General features: G+C 45.9%; 1 protein-coding gene across 2 annotated transcripts in view; it reads right to left on the bottom strand.

The window, feature by feature from the left end:
* The window catches only part of MYRFL (myelin regulatory factor like), a 257,278-nt gene that overhangs the window by 102,754 nt on the left and 140,739 nt on the right, over positions 1-13,785 (bottom strand). For both annotated transcript variants that reach the window (XM_073651778.1, XM_073651777.1), the window contains one exon: positions 11,117-11,226. In XM_073651778.1, coding sequence (XP_073507879.1) covers positions 11,117-11,226 — 110 coding nt within the window. The remainder of the gene's footprint in view (positions 1-11,116; positions 11,227-13,785) is intronic.

Genomic DNA, 13,785 nt, shown 5'->3' with positions numbered 1-13,785 from the left:
GCTATTGTCCTGACTCTGGAGACGGAGTTACTACGCGTGCATGACCGTGTACGGCCAACCCGGGTTCCATAGTTCCGTAAGACCCCTCCCCATCTTACCGACCTCAAGTACCTTAACAAATAAAAACACTGCACCTGTAATTTCTTTGGATAAATTTGGCCACAGCGGCCACTTTATTAACAAACAACATTAACATATAAACATTATTATTCAAATAAATAAGAAGGGAGGGTTCTTGGAGTTAAAAATTAGATCTGGCATAACTAAACCGAAATCGAACCACCGTATTACCCTCAGCCGTCCATCACCAGCTCAAGGGCACCAAAAGCTCCCAGGGTAAAACCCCGTCCAGAGCCCCAAAAACCAAATGCCAGATCACCCCGCTTAATCAAGCCACTGCCTGTAAATTTCCAATAACTTTCCCACCGACACTTCTGTGCCAACTCCAAGAACCCCACCCCCCGCCACAAACGAACAGCCCTGACCACCTCAGGCTCGTGAGCGCCCCAACACTGCCAAAGCCCTCTCAATCCCCTCCTGTATAGATAATGCCCATAAATCAATCCCAATATCGTTCAGGTGCACACCATCCTTCGCCCAAAAATCACCAACCCCTGCCTCAAGATCAAGATGCCGAACACTTACACCCCCATTTCTACCAACAAAAACTGCTATGGCTCTATTCAACTTTACTCGTGCCCTATTAATGCCCTTCACTGATCTGACCTCCCTCCAATTTTTTCTCGGCACAATGTCAGACCAAACCATCAACACCCCAGGAAAAGATGTCCATAACCTTAAAAAATCAATTCGAATATCCCTCATCAATTCCCTAACCGGCCGAACCCCCAAATCATTCCCCCCCATATGCACCACCAAAATGTCCGGCGCCCGGTCCAAACGAGCCGCCTTATGGAATTCAGGCAGCACCCTTCTCCATACCATCCCTCTAAAACCCAGCCACCGGACCACCACTTGCTCTCTGCTAAAACCCAATTGCCTACCGTTTGGCCTCACATCCGCCCGCAGCGCCCCCCAATGAACGAAAGAGTGTCCAAGAATCCAGACTAATAACGGGGCGTCACCTGCAATAAGACAACCAAAAAGGGGGTATTCACTTCTGGACAAAATAAAAACCACCATTCCGCATACCTAATGCCGTACATAGGACAGATAACGATCAGAACTCCACCTCCCGATGCGTTTTATCACATCCTTTCCTAAACCCAAACCGTCCGCTTCTGACGCCGCACCGATTCTGAAAGAATGCGACCCGTACACCTCAGGATTAAGGCCCAACTCCCGGATCCCTTTTTTAAATACTGCAATAAATTGAAAACGGGACAAAAACTCTCCGTTTTTATGACACAATAATGGGCCCTTACGTCCCGACCAAACCTGCCAGTAAGCCATTAAACATCTCCTAGGACAAATAAAAGATCCATTAACCTCCTCCAATACCACTCGCTTGCCTCTGCCCAATTGATCCGTCTTCCCCCTCCTAATCCAAAATTCGATGCCCCCTTTCCGACCGCTCACATCCTCAGCAAACAAACCCCCAACCTTATTCCTACTTGGTGCCACCAACTCACCTAATCTTAGTGCGCCAAAGAACGCCAATGAAAAAGCCAATCTAAACAGTGTGGCTTCAAAAACCGAACAACAGATCTTATCCAACACTAAACCCAACCGCTCTAAAATACTAAAAGTCACTGGTCTTCGTCTATCCAACACCTTACCGCCTCTCCTAAAGCCCCTAAGTGCTTGCTTCACTAAAAAGGACTTTGTAACATCTTTTATCCCCTGCAATTTAAAAGCGAATGCCAATCCTGCTACAAATTTACTAACTTTTGACACAGACCATCCAATCTCTGCTGCCCTTCCCACAAGAAACAACACCGCCATCTCTCTATCTCCTTCACTTTCCACCACACCCCACTCCAGAATCCAACTTTGCCATACTCGCCACGATGCCTCGTATGATGTCCAGGTCTGCCTCGTAATGGACTCCCTTATTAACCGTCCGGCTCCTCCATAACCAGTTGCCACAAATGCGAAGGGCATTCTTGACCCACGTCCCCTGCCTCTGGTGCTAGCGCCCGAAAACGGTCCCACTGAAAACAAGATAAGGCATCTGCTATGGAATTTTGTACACCTGGAACATGGACCGCTGTAATCCAAGCGTTCAAATTGAGACAACAAAGAACTAGTTCCCTGAGCAGCCTAATAACCGGCGGGGACGAGGCCGACAAGCTGTTGATGACAGACACCACTCCCATGTTATCACAATGAAACCGAATTCTCCTGTTGGCAAAACACTCCCCCCAAATAGTAACCGCAACAACAATAGGGAACAATTCCAAAAACGCCAGGTTCCTCGTAAGTCCCCTCTCCGTCCACCCAATCGGCCATGCCCCAACACTCCACCGCTCTTTCCAGTAGGCCCCATAACCAGCACTTCCTGCAGCATCTGTAAATATCTCACAATCAAAACTGCTTACAAACTCCTGCTGGATTAATGACCTGCCGTTATAGCTTTCCAAAAACAACTTCCAAAGATTCAGGTCCTCCTTGTGTTCCTTATTTAGGCGGATAAAATGATGAGCCGCACGCACTCCTGCTGTGGCACCTGACAACCTGCGACAAAAAATTCTGCCCATTGGCATAATCCTGAATGCAAAATTTAAGCGCCCCAACAGCGATTGTAGCTCCCTCAGGGTCACCTTGCGCAACCTCCCTACTCTATCGACCTCCTGCTTGAGCAGACACAATTTATCTTCAGGTAATCGACACTCCATCCTTTCCGTATCAATAACAATGCCCAAAAAACTTAGGATTGTGCAAGGGCCTTCCATCTTTTCTTTTGCCAATGGTACGCCAAAATGCTCCGCTACCCACACCATAGTACCTAACAAATTCCTACACAATAACGATTGCGGAGGGCCTATAAACAAAAAAATCATCCAAATAATGAATGACTGAATTAACTGATGCCAGGTCCTTCACCACCCATTCCAAAAAGGTACTAAACGTTTCAAACAAAGAACACGAAATTGCACAACCCATTGGCAAACACCTATCCATGTAATATGCCCCATTCCAAAAACAACCTAACAACGGGATACTATCCGGATGAACTGGCAGCAACCGAAAAGCAGACTCGATATCCGTCTTGGCTAGCAACGATCCTGACCCATATCGCTGTACCCATCGCACCGCCGCATCAAATGATGTATATTCAACTGAACATAATTCCTGTGCAATGCCATCATTCACCGAGAGCCCCTTCGGGTACGACAAATGCTGAATCAAACGAAACGTATTCAGCTCTTTTTTGGGCACAACCCCCAACGGCGAAATAATCACCCTGCTGCTAGGTAATACCCGAAACGGTCCCGCCATCCTGCCCAATTCCACCTCCTTAGCCAACTTCACGCTAACCACATCCGGATGAAGGGAAGCCGACGTCAAATTTTTTACTGAAAAGGGGACCTCGTGCTCAGGAGGAGGGATTCTAAAACCTTCCAAAAACCCATCCAAAATGACCTTAGCCTTCAACTGATCCGGATACCTACTTAGAAAGGGGGCCATCGCGTGCACCCTCACCGGAGTCAGCCCTTTGACCGGTACCCACTGTCGGCTTTCCCTTACCCTTCTTAAAGCATTTTGATGCTCCGTGTGAGCTTCCATTACAATGGGAGCACACGTGTTTGAATTTACAGGAGCTCCGGTACTTGCATTGGCCGTCATTAAATTGCCAGCAAGTTCCCACTTCCTTCTTAGTGCTTTGTGCCCCCTGACTACCTCCCCCGTTTCCTGCTGATTGGTTACCACTACTGCTGCTCCCGTGAAAAGACTGCCCATACCTCACTGGGGCCATAACCTTCAGCCACAAACCAATGTCCTTTTGATCCCATCTGATCTCAGGGCGGACTGCCTTCCTCTGCCGAAATTGCTCGTCATATCGTAACCACGCCTGACCCCCGTAAGTCCTATGAGCCTCCCCAATAGCATCAAGGTAGCAAAACAAACCCGAACAATTATCAGGAGCTTTATCTCCAATAACGCTAGCCATTATTGCAAAAGCTTGTAACCAATTGACAAACGTCTGTGGAATCAACCTCCACCTACGCTTCTCCTCCTCCTCTTTTTTACTGTCTTCCTTTTTTCCCTTATCCAGGTTAAACTTTTCCAACGGAAGAAGGGAAAAAATTTCGACATACTCGTCCCGCCAAATTTTTTCTTTAACCTCTTTTTTTAAATGCGCCCCCAACGGCCCCTCAAAGCACACATATATCTCCCCTTTCGCCCTATGATCCAGTTTTATAGTATCCGCATTTTCCTTTTCTGTCTGCACACAAACCGATACCCCAGAAGGTGTCCCAGCTGTACACCCCGCCGACCTGGCCGACTCGCTCCCCACCTGCAACAACGCCGGTTGACTAGGTAGCCAAGCCCCCGCCGGTGACAACCCCCTTTGAATGGCTCCCCCGCCGTCTATTCTCGCCAAAATGCGCGACCTGCTAACCAACAAATCCCTAAACCCGCTTACATCTGACCCACTACCTCCCCTAACATGTTCCCTGCTGGGCCCAGACACCTGCCTATCGCCTACCCCATCCGCTACAGACCCCGCGGGCGACAAACCATACATAGACGCATACTCACGAAGCTGCGCAGGTGCTGTGTCCCCGCCAGCCGTACTCCCCGAGTCCTGATGAGTCCTTGGTTCGTCTTGTTCTTCTCCATAATCCAGTCCGACCGACCCCTGCCGCTCAAGGCCCGCGCCCCTGGCCTCCTCGTCACCAGGGGGGACCCGAGCCCGTGCCGACCTCCCCGCCGTTCGTCCTCCGCTCGTCCCTGCTCCAGTCCTCACCGCCGACCGTGCACATCCGCGATATTTAGACCCGGACTCACCAGCCCGATCCGTGTTGGTCCGTGGATGACTGCCAGGCAACTCCGTGCTGCTGCCCGCCGCTCCATCTCTCTGCCTGGAGAAGCTTGAGCCAGGCAGCAGGTCCTGGAATTGTTGCTGCCTGCCCATGTAGCTCCGCTGCTGTCTGCGCCCTCTGGTCTGTCTGGCAGGCACCCCGACAGGAACGTCGCCAGGTGTGCCTGCCGCGCTGGTGGTCCCTCCGTTCCCCGCTGCAGGATTGCCGCCCTTTTTTCTTTTGAATAACCGGCGTCTTGAATCGCCGCTGGATCTTGGAGCGGGGGGCGTGTCCCTGCGCCCGCCGCTCATTGGCTGTGCGTCCCTTTCATCTGTCCCCGGGGCCGGAAGTGACGTAGTCCCCATTTCCGTTGAGGCCCCGCCCCCCGGATGACGCATCTGCGGCCCGGGCCTTGCTTCCGGCGCGGCCTGGGCTCTAGTACTGCGGCGCGCCGACGGGGGAGGCCGCACCACGATGGACCGAGGAACTTCAGTCGCGGACCGCGACCCGATGCAGGGGGAGCCCGCAGACCGGCTGGGCGGATTCCTGCCGCGGCGGGCACGCCGGCAGGGGATTCCGCCGGCATGCTCCCCGGACACAGGGTCCCCTGAGGGGCTCCGCAGCCTGCGCCTGCTGCCCGTACCGACCATCTCCAGGGAAAGCCTCTCGGGGGGCCGCGTCCTCCTGGCAATTCTTCCCAAACCCGACGGGGATTCTTCCTCTCCGGCATTCCCCAGAAGTCCGGCCAGCTGGGCCTCAAGCCACCCTCCTTGCCTGGATCTGGCAGTCTCCCTCAGCCTGGCGATAAGGGACTCCACGGACTCCATAATAGCGAGAAAAGTGTCCAAGCAATTAGAAAGGTAAAAATAATTTTTTTTTTTTTTTTTTGATCAGTGCTCCAGAACTTCTCTCAATGACTTCTTCCCTGGACTGCCCGTTTTCCCGCACTTTTCCCTATTATACCTCTCCCCCCCTTTACCCCACCCCCATCCAAATGCCAGCCCCTCCAAGCCTATACCCAATCCCGACCATTGGGATTTAAAAATTGCACCCTCCTGGCCAATCCCGGTCATGTGGGGGTTCCATCTAGGTTCCCATGCCTCCAGCCCCCTTCTGGAAAAGTGTCCCAATCTTGTGGAGCATAGCGTTCTGGTGTTGTTGGATATGTGAGGACGCGTCTTTCACTGATTTCTCTGCCCAGGGAAGATGGGACGCTGTCTTTCCCTGTTGACAGGAAACACAGGATGCTGTTTTGACTGGCACTATGCCCTGCTGTTGATGCTAGCAGGGGGTGGTTGTCTGGGGATGATTGGGAGGTAATGATTAGGCGGGCTATATAATCTTGCTCCCTTCTCAGTCCTTTTCTGTTTATTGCAGTTCCCTATGTGCTAGGGAGTGGTGCTAGCATTAGTCATGAGTGGTGCTAGCATTAATCTTGCTATCTTTTCTGGGGGATTCTCATTTTCTCTTCTGGTTACACTTCCTGGGGTCCTTCCAGAGGTAGTCACCTGGTTCTTGAGTAGGAACCAGCCGCGTCACCAGACACCAGCTGTCCGGCGACAATGGACGTGGGAGGGGCTCTGCCAAAGTCCCCCTTCCATTTACTGGGAGCTGAGTGAAAAGAATTTCCGGCCCTCAAGGTTTCGCCTAGCTGGGCAGCTTGTGCCAAGTGCGACTGTGGCTGCACCTTTGCTGGTTTGGTGCCAGTCTTTATGGGTCCCCCTGCGAAGTGCATAACACGTATAGCAACCAATGCGAAAGCATCAGATGTGATATGCTAATGAAACTCAGCTCCTGCTCTGCTGTGAGCGGGAGCCGAAAGTCAGGGCTCTGTGCTCCGATCCTCTTACATGAGAGAATCTCAGCACAAGTGCAGAGGAGACGGAGAAAGTAATTCCTCCATCTCCTCCATTGCCTGTCTCGGTGTCTATCGGACTACACTGGGATGACATCCGAATGCAGTCTGATGTTTCACACGTACCCATAGACTTGTATAGGTGCGTGTGAGCGGAGTCTCGCTGCCAATCGCAGCATGCTGTTATACTTTTCTCATACCGAATCGCATGAGAAAATATTCGCTGATCTGCACTGGTGTAATAGTGGGGAAGGACGTAGCCTTCCTTTTGGCACTGAAGTAGTTAAAGGGGGTGTTCCCGTAGTTAAACTTCTCAGAACTGTTGGTAGGCCAAGCTAAGAGGTTAGCATCAGTGGTCCAGTCAGTAGAAAAGAGGGGGAACTTAGTGTCCTGACCAAGCCTTGAGTGTTATAGAGCTTGGTTCTGGCATAATGCTTTGTGGGCTGCAGTACCTGTAATCAGCCACAAAATGCCACTGTCCTGGGTGCAGATGTTAGGCTGAGTCTGCTAGCAGTGCTACAGTGATGGGGTTAATGCTGTGTGATGACAGTCCACAGAGGGTGGACACATTAGGAAAATCTCTGCTTAGTTTCCAGAAGCAGGAAGTGATGGGTAGTAAGAGATAGGACAGTGAACTGTACGGGTAGCCTGACTATATGGTGGCTGCCAGGGTAGACGGGAGCTCCATACCCTTAGACAGTGGGATCACCAGTGTAAAAGTCTCCCTACGCAAGAGTCCTGTTAGCCGGCCGGAGAAACTCAACAGAGGTATTGAGGACCCGGGGCACTTCTAGTCTGCAGGAAGCAGAGGAAGATAAATAGGACTCCAGGCTAAGACGTGGGGGAGATATTGGATCCGGAACACGGTTGGTATTGCAGAAGAGTCTCTTGGGCTAGAGATTAGAGTCACAGAGATGCTTCACTTAAAGAGGGAACCAGGGCTGAAGATGTTGCCAGCGCCTGTGAGGGAGATAATAACCTGTCGGGCCTTATCCATTATATCTGCCTGTAAATACTCTACATATTCCTCTACCCCAAGTAAAGTCCAAGTTATGGTTAAGAACCTTGTGTCCTCTGAATTTCTTGCTGCCCTGGTCCCAGAAGAGAAATGCTTGGAGACAGCCGTGATCGGATGGTTTGAAGCAAGTGGAGAGCCCCACATACACAGCCACACATCAGAGGGAGGACACGAATTGTCAGTAGGGTGCCAGAGTGAGAGGGGGCTACAGCTCGCCCACAACTACCTCGCTGGGGCACCTTACACTGCCCCATAGTATAGCATTGGGCTGAGTGCTGTCCGATTAAAACATCGGATAGCGCTCGGACATGTTATATGCTCGTATGACCCCGGTCTTAAAGTAGTAAAAAAAAACTTTGACCCCGTAATGACCAGGCCAGAAAGGGTCTTAATGTCCAGCCAATTTTTTTTTTTTCGTTTTTGCCTCTCTGCTTTTCTCCAGCCATAACTTTAGTAATTTGTCACTGTAATGGCATTATGAGGGTCTGTTTCATGAAGGACAAACTTATTTTTTAGCACTGTTTTGGATTGCATGTAAATTACCATGTATTCTAGCAATTCTTGTTTTTTTTTAATGAATTCTCCAGGTTATTACCACTATTTAGATATCTAATACGGATAGTTTTTCTGTTTGTTTTAATTATATATATGTAATAAACAATATTTTTCATCTAAAATATATTTTGTCAGTTTTTTTGCAGTGAGGGCTTTTAATTTTTTACTTTTGTTTTTTTAATTCTCCAGATGTTCTCTATATTTTTTACATAATTTGTCCCCGAATGGAACATAAAGAATCTCTGTGGCCCATTTATTTGCCACTGCAACTGAAGCAGCCATATGAGCCTCAGTTACAGGGGGATACGCACTATCCATGGTTGTGCCATACACCACTGGCAGAGCTGAACTTGGTCTGCTAGGACTCAGCGGCTCTGTTATTATGGTCAGAAGTCTGGCAATTATGTGATCACCAGAAATTACAGAAGCATCAGCAATGCCAATACTTCAGTACACTACACAGCACTTACAGTTATATGAAAAAGTTTGGGCACCCCTATTAATCTTAAGCTTAATGTTTTCTTAAAATTGGTGTTTTTGCAACAGCTATTTCAGTTTGATATATGTAATAACTGTTGGACACAGTAATGTTTCTGCCTTGAAATGAGGTTTATTGTACTAACAGAAAATGTGCAATCTGCATTCAAACAAAATTTGACAGGTGCATAAGTATGGGCACCTCACCAGAAAAGTGACATTAATATTTAGTAGATCCTACTTTTGCAAAAATAACAGCCTCTAGTCGCTTCCTGTAGCTTTTAATGAGTTCCTGGATCCTGGATGAAGGTATTTTTGACCATTCCTCTTTACAAAACAATTCCAGTTCAGTTAAGTTTGATGGTCGCCGAGCATGGACAGCCCTCTTCAAATGATCCCACAGATGTTCAATGATATTCAGGTCTGGGGACTGGGATGACCATTCCAGAACATTGTAATTGTTCCTCTGCATGAATGCCTGAGTAGATTTGGAGCGGTGCTTTGGATCATTGTCTTGCTGAAAGATCCATCCCCTGCGTAACTTCAACTTTATCACTGATTCTTGAACATTATTGTCAAGAATCTGCTGATACTGAGTGGAATCCATGCGTCCCTCAACTTTAACAAGATTCCCGGTGCCGGCATTGGCCACACAGCCCCAAAGCATGATGGAACCTCCACCAAATTTTACTGTGGGTAGCAAGTGTTTTTCTTGGAATGCTGTGTTTTTTTGACGCCATGCATAACGCCTTTTTGTATGACCAAACAACTCAATCTTGGTTTCATCAGTCCACAGGACCTTCTTCCAAAAAGAAATTGGATTCTCCAAATGTGCTTTTGCATACCTCAGCCGACTTTGTTTGTGGCGTGCTTGATAAAACGGCTTCTTTCGCATCACTCTCCCATACAGCTTCTCCTTGTGCAAACTGCGTTGTATAGTTGACCGATGCACAGTGACACCATCTGCAGCAAGTTGATGCTGCAGCTCTCTGGAGGTGGTCTGAGGATTGTCCTTGACTGATCTCACCATTCTTCTTCTCTGCCTTTCTGATGTTTTTCTTGGCCTGCCACTTCTGGCCTTAACAAGAACTGTCCCTGTGTTCTTCCATTTCCTTACCATGTTCCTCACAGTGGAAACTGACAGGTTAAATCTCTGAGACAGCTTTTTGTATCCTTCCCCTGAACAACTATGTTGAATAATCTTTGTTCTCAGATCATTTGACAGTTGTTTTGAGGAGCCCATGATGGCACTCTTCAGAGGAGATTCAAACAGGAGAACAACTTGCAAGTGGCCACTTTAAGTAGCTTTTCTCATGATTGCATACACCTGGCTATGAAGTTCAAAGCTCAATGAGGTTACAAAACCAAAAAAAGTGCTTTAGTAAGTCAGTAAAAAGTAGGTAGGAGTATTTAAAACAAGAAAATGATAAGGGTGCCCATACTTATGCACCTGTCAAATTTTGTTTTAATGCAGATTGCACATTTTCTGTTAGTACAATAAACCTCATTTCAAGGCAGAAACATTACTGTGTCCAACAGTTATTACATATATCAAACTGAAATAGCTGTTGCAAAAACACCAATTTTAAGAAAACATTAAGCTTAAGATTAATAGGGGTGCCCAAACTTTTTCATATAACTGTATTAAGCGCTAAGTAACCTGAGAAATAGAATACAGAAGCGGTAACAAGCTGCTTCCATCTTCTCCCCAAAATCCCACAAGTCTGACAGCCAGGGAACAAATGTGATCCTGCTAGACTGCAGGAGCTTTCACCCTGCACAATAAATTTATAGTAGTGGACAGATAAAGCCCAGCATCAAATGCTGTAAATTTATGGTATTTTTTCATTATCCAGTTAAAGAACAACATATTGTGGAACATTATGTTAACAGTCTTAAAGCCTTGTGTAAAAGGAGCACATGTTGCTGCTGCCCCATTAATTCTCTATAAGGCGGATAGAGATGACAAATACAGCGCTTATTAACTGGGGGTGATCACTGGGGACCCTAACAGTCATCCCTACCAAGATCTCATAGTATCACTTATACTGTGAATATGTGATAAATTTTGATTTTGAGCCAACCCCTTCAAGTGAAGTCTGACCTGGTGGTGGGATATATGTAGATGTTGGTTGAAGCTAATCCACTATGTTGGAGTTAAAGTGCTTGGTATGCCAATCAGCTAACACAGAACTCATAAGCTAATTTGCCCCTGAGTTGTCACAATATATTAATGAATATAAATGTAGTATATCAATATATACATAGAACTATATTTACCTTATCTACCATGAGAAGGTTTTCTATTGTCTCTCCATTTTCACATGTAACATTGCCTGTGTCTCTAACAGCATGTGGTAAAACATTTCTCACTTCTTGAGCAATTATACCTGTAAGAAATATAATCATTTATATTCTGTTAATTTATATTACTAGTATAACGCCATTAATTCCACAACACTTTGCAGACATTATCATCATTATCATCATTGAGGCTTCAATCTAAATTCCCTATCATTATGTATCCGGAGTGTGGGAGAAAACATGCGTTTCGCATATTAGCTTCGTCAGAGGGTTACAATGCCTTTGACCACACTGCCCCTAATGACTAATATGCAAAAAAGCGCGTCAGGGTACTGGGCAGTTTGGTCCTTCATATGGTACTTTAACCCCTTTCCAACCCTTGCCGTATTAGTACGCACATTTGCGTACCCCCGGTTCAGTGAGGGCTCCGGCGCTGAGCCCGCACTGAACGGAGCACATGTCAGCTGATTCTTACAGCTGACATGTGCCCGCAACAGCCGCGGGTGGAATCGCGATCCACCCGCGGCTGTTAACATGTTAAATGCCGCTGTCAATCTCCGACAGCGACATTTAACGCGAGCTTCCGGGTTGCACGTCATAAGCCCCGCCCACCGGCGACCCCGTCACGTGATCGCGGGTCACCGATGGGCGTGCATGACAACCCAGGGTCTGCAGCAGACGCCTGTGGTTGTCATGATCTCGTCGCTATGAGCGCCACCTAGTGGTCAGCGCTCATAGCACAGGACCATTTCTGCTATATGCAGGGGATCTGCTGGTCCCCTGTATGTAGCAGAGACGATCAGACAACTGTTGCTTCTAGTCTCCTATGGAGACTATTGAAGCATGCGGTAAGTGAAAAAAAATGTTTTTAAAAATATAAAAAAAATAAAAAAAAATATAAAAGTTTAAATCACCCCCCTTTCGCCCCATTCAAAATAAAATATAAAAAAAAACAAAAACACATACACATATTTGGTATTGCCGCGTTCAGAATCGCCCGATCAATATAAAAAAAGAATTAATCCGATCGGTAAACTGTGTAACGAGAAAAAAATTCTAAACGCCAGAATTACGTTTTTTGATCGCCGCAAAATTGCAATAAAATGAAATAACGGGCGATCAAAACATCGGATCTACCCCAAAATGTTATCAATAAAAATGTCAGCCCGGCGCGCAAAAAATAAGCCCTCACCCAGCCCAAGATCCCAAAAAATGGAGACGCTACAGGTCTCGGAAAATGGCGCTATTTTTTATTTTTTTTTTTTACCAAATTTTGGAATTTTTTTTCACCACTTAAATATAAAATAACCTATACATGTTTGGTGTCTACGAACTCGTAATGACCTGGAGAATAAGAATGGCAAGTCAGTTTTAGCATTCAGTGAACGTGGTAAAAAAAATAAATAAAAAACAACTGTGGTATTGCACTTTTTTTGCAATTTTACAGCACTTGGAATTTTTTTACCGTTTTCCCGTACACGATATGGTAAAACTAGAAATGGCGTTGAAAAGTACAACTTGTCCCGCAAAAAATAAGCCCTCACACGGCCATATTGTTCAAAAAATAAAGACACTATGGCTCTGGGAACAAGGGGAGCAAAAAACGAAAAAGCAAAAACGACAAAACCCAAGGTTGCAAAGGGGTTAATGATGGGCAGTGCTGGTGGATATTGGTGCTAATGCATTTTTGCACTTGACTTTGAAGCTCTGGTAAAGGTTCTTTTTTGTATAAATTGCTTTATGTTTAATTATTTATTATCATAGTTTGGCCAGAGTTACATTTAAGCGTTTTTGCATGAATTTATGTTTTTTTACATTAACTATAATAAAAGTATGTTCATGATTCCTCGATTATTATTGTGTCTGATTTATTTTGTATAAGCACTTTAAACCATTCCTTTCTTTTTCATTTATTTATTATTGATTTAATTTATTTATCATCTTATTTGCCATGTTGTGATATACGATTGACCACACTGCCTTCCCTTTTTGGGTTTTAATGGGGTGTTTTTTCTTCAATTTTTTGTGTGATTACAATAAATTGTAACTAATAAAACTATCTATGCATATAGTTTTTTCTATTGTTTTATTATTAGTAAAATACTTCTTTGATAAGCTGATTATCGGTTTATATTGTTTTTTGGGAACTCTGACAAAGGTTAATAATAATTTTTTCGGTTATTTTAGTATGGATCTTTGGGTCCATTATTAGTTATTAGTCAGCTGAAATGTATTGTTCCTGACTGTGTTTAAAAGTACATTTACTCTGAAATCCCACAGCATTTCAGAGTAACGCATACCTGAATGGAATCGCACAGCCAGTGTCTGAGATATACCCAGGGTTCGGGCAGCATGAATTAGATCACAGGTTCCCTTTAAATCTGACCATTAATTTGCTTCATCTACTTATGACATAGTCATATATCCTATAACTTGCCTGCTTGCTTGTTAGCATTCAAATCTGACCAATGCGATTGACTGTTCTGCTCATGTAAATGGGCCTTCAATGATAAAATAATCTGGCAGGGCTAATTCTTATGAGCAATTATGTGGCAGAATTTTGGATTTTACGTTGTTGACATTATGGTACTTCATGCCATATCACTAGTAAATTACATTTTGTCTAAGATCTATTTGGTTTAGAA

The sequence above is a fragment of the Phyllobates terribilis genome, unplaced genomic scaffold, assembly GCF_046119375.1.
Source record: "Phyllobates terribilis strain yellow unplaced genomic scaffold, ASM4611937v1 Scaffold_11__3_contigs__length_659146591, whole genome shotgun sequence".
Lineage (NCBI taxonomy): Eukaryota > Metazoa > Chordata > Amphibia > Anura > Dendrobatidae > Phyllobates > Phyllobates terribilis.
This window is presented reverse-complemented; position numbering and strand designations above follow the sequence as displayed.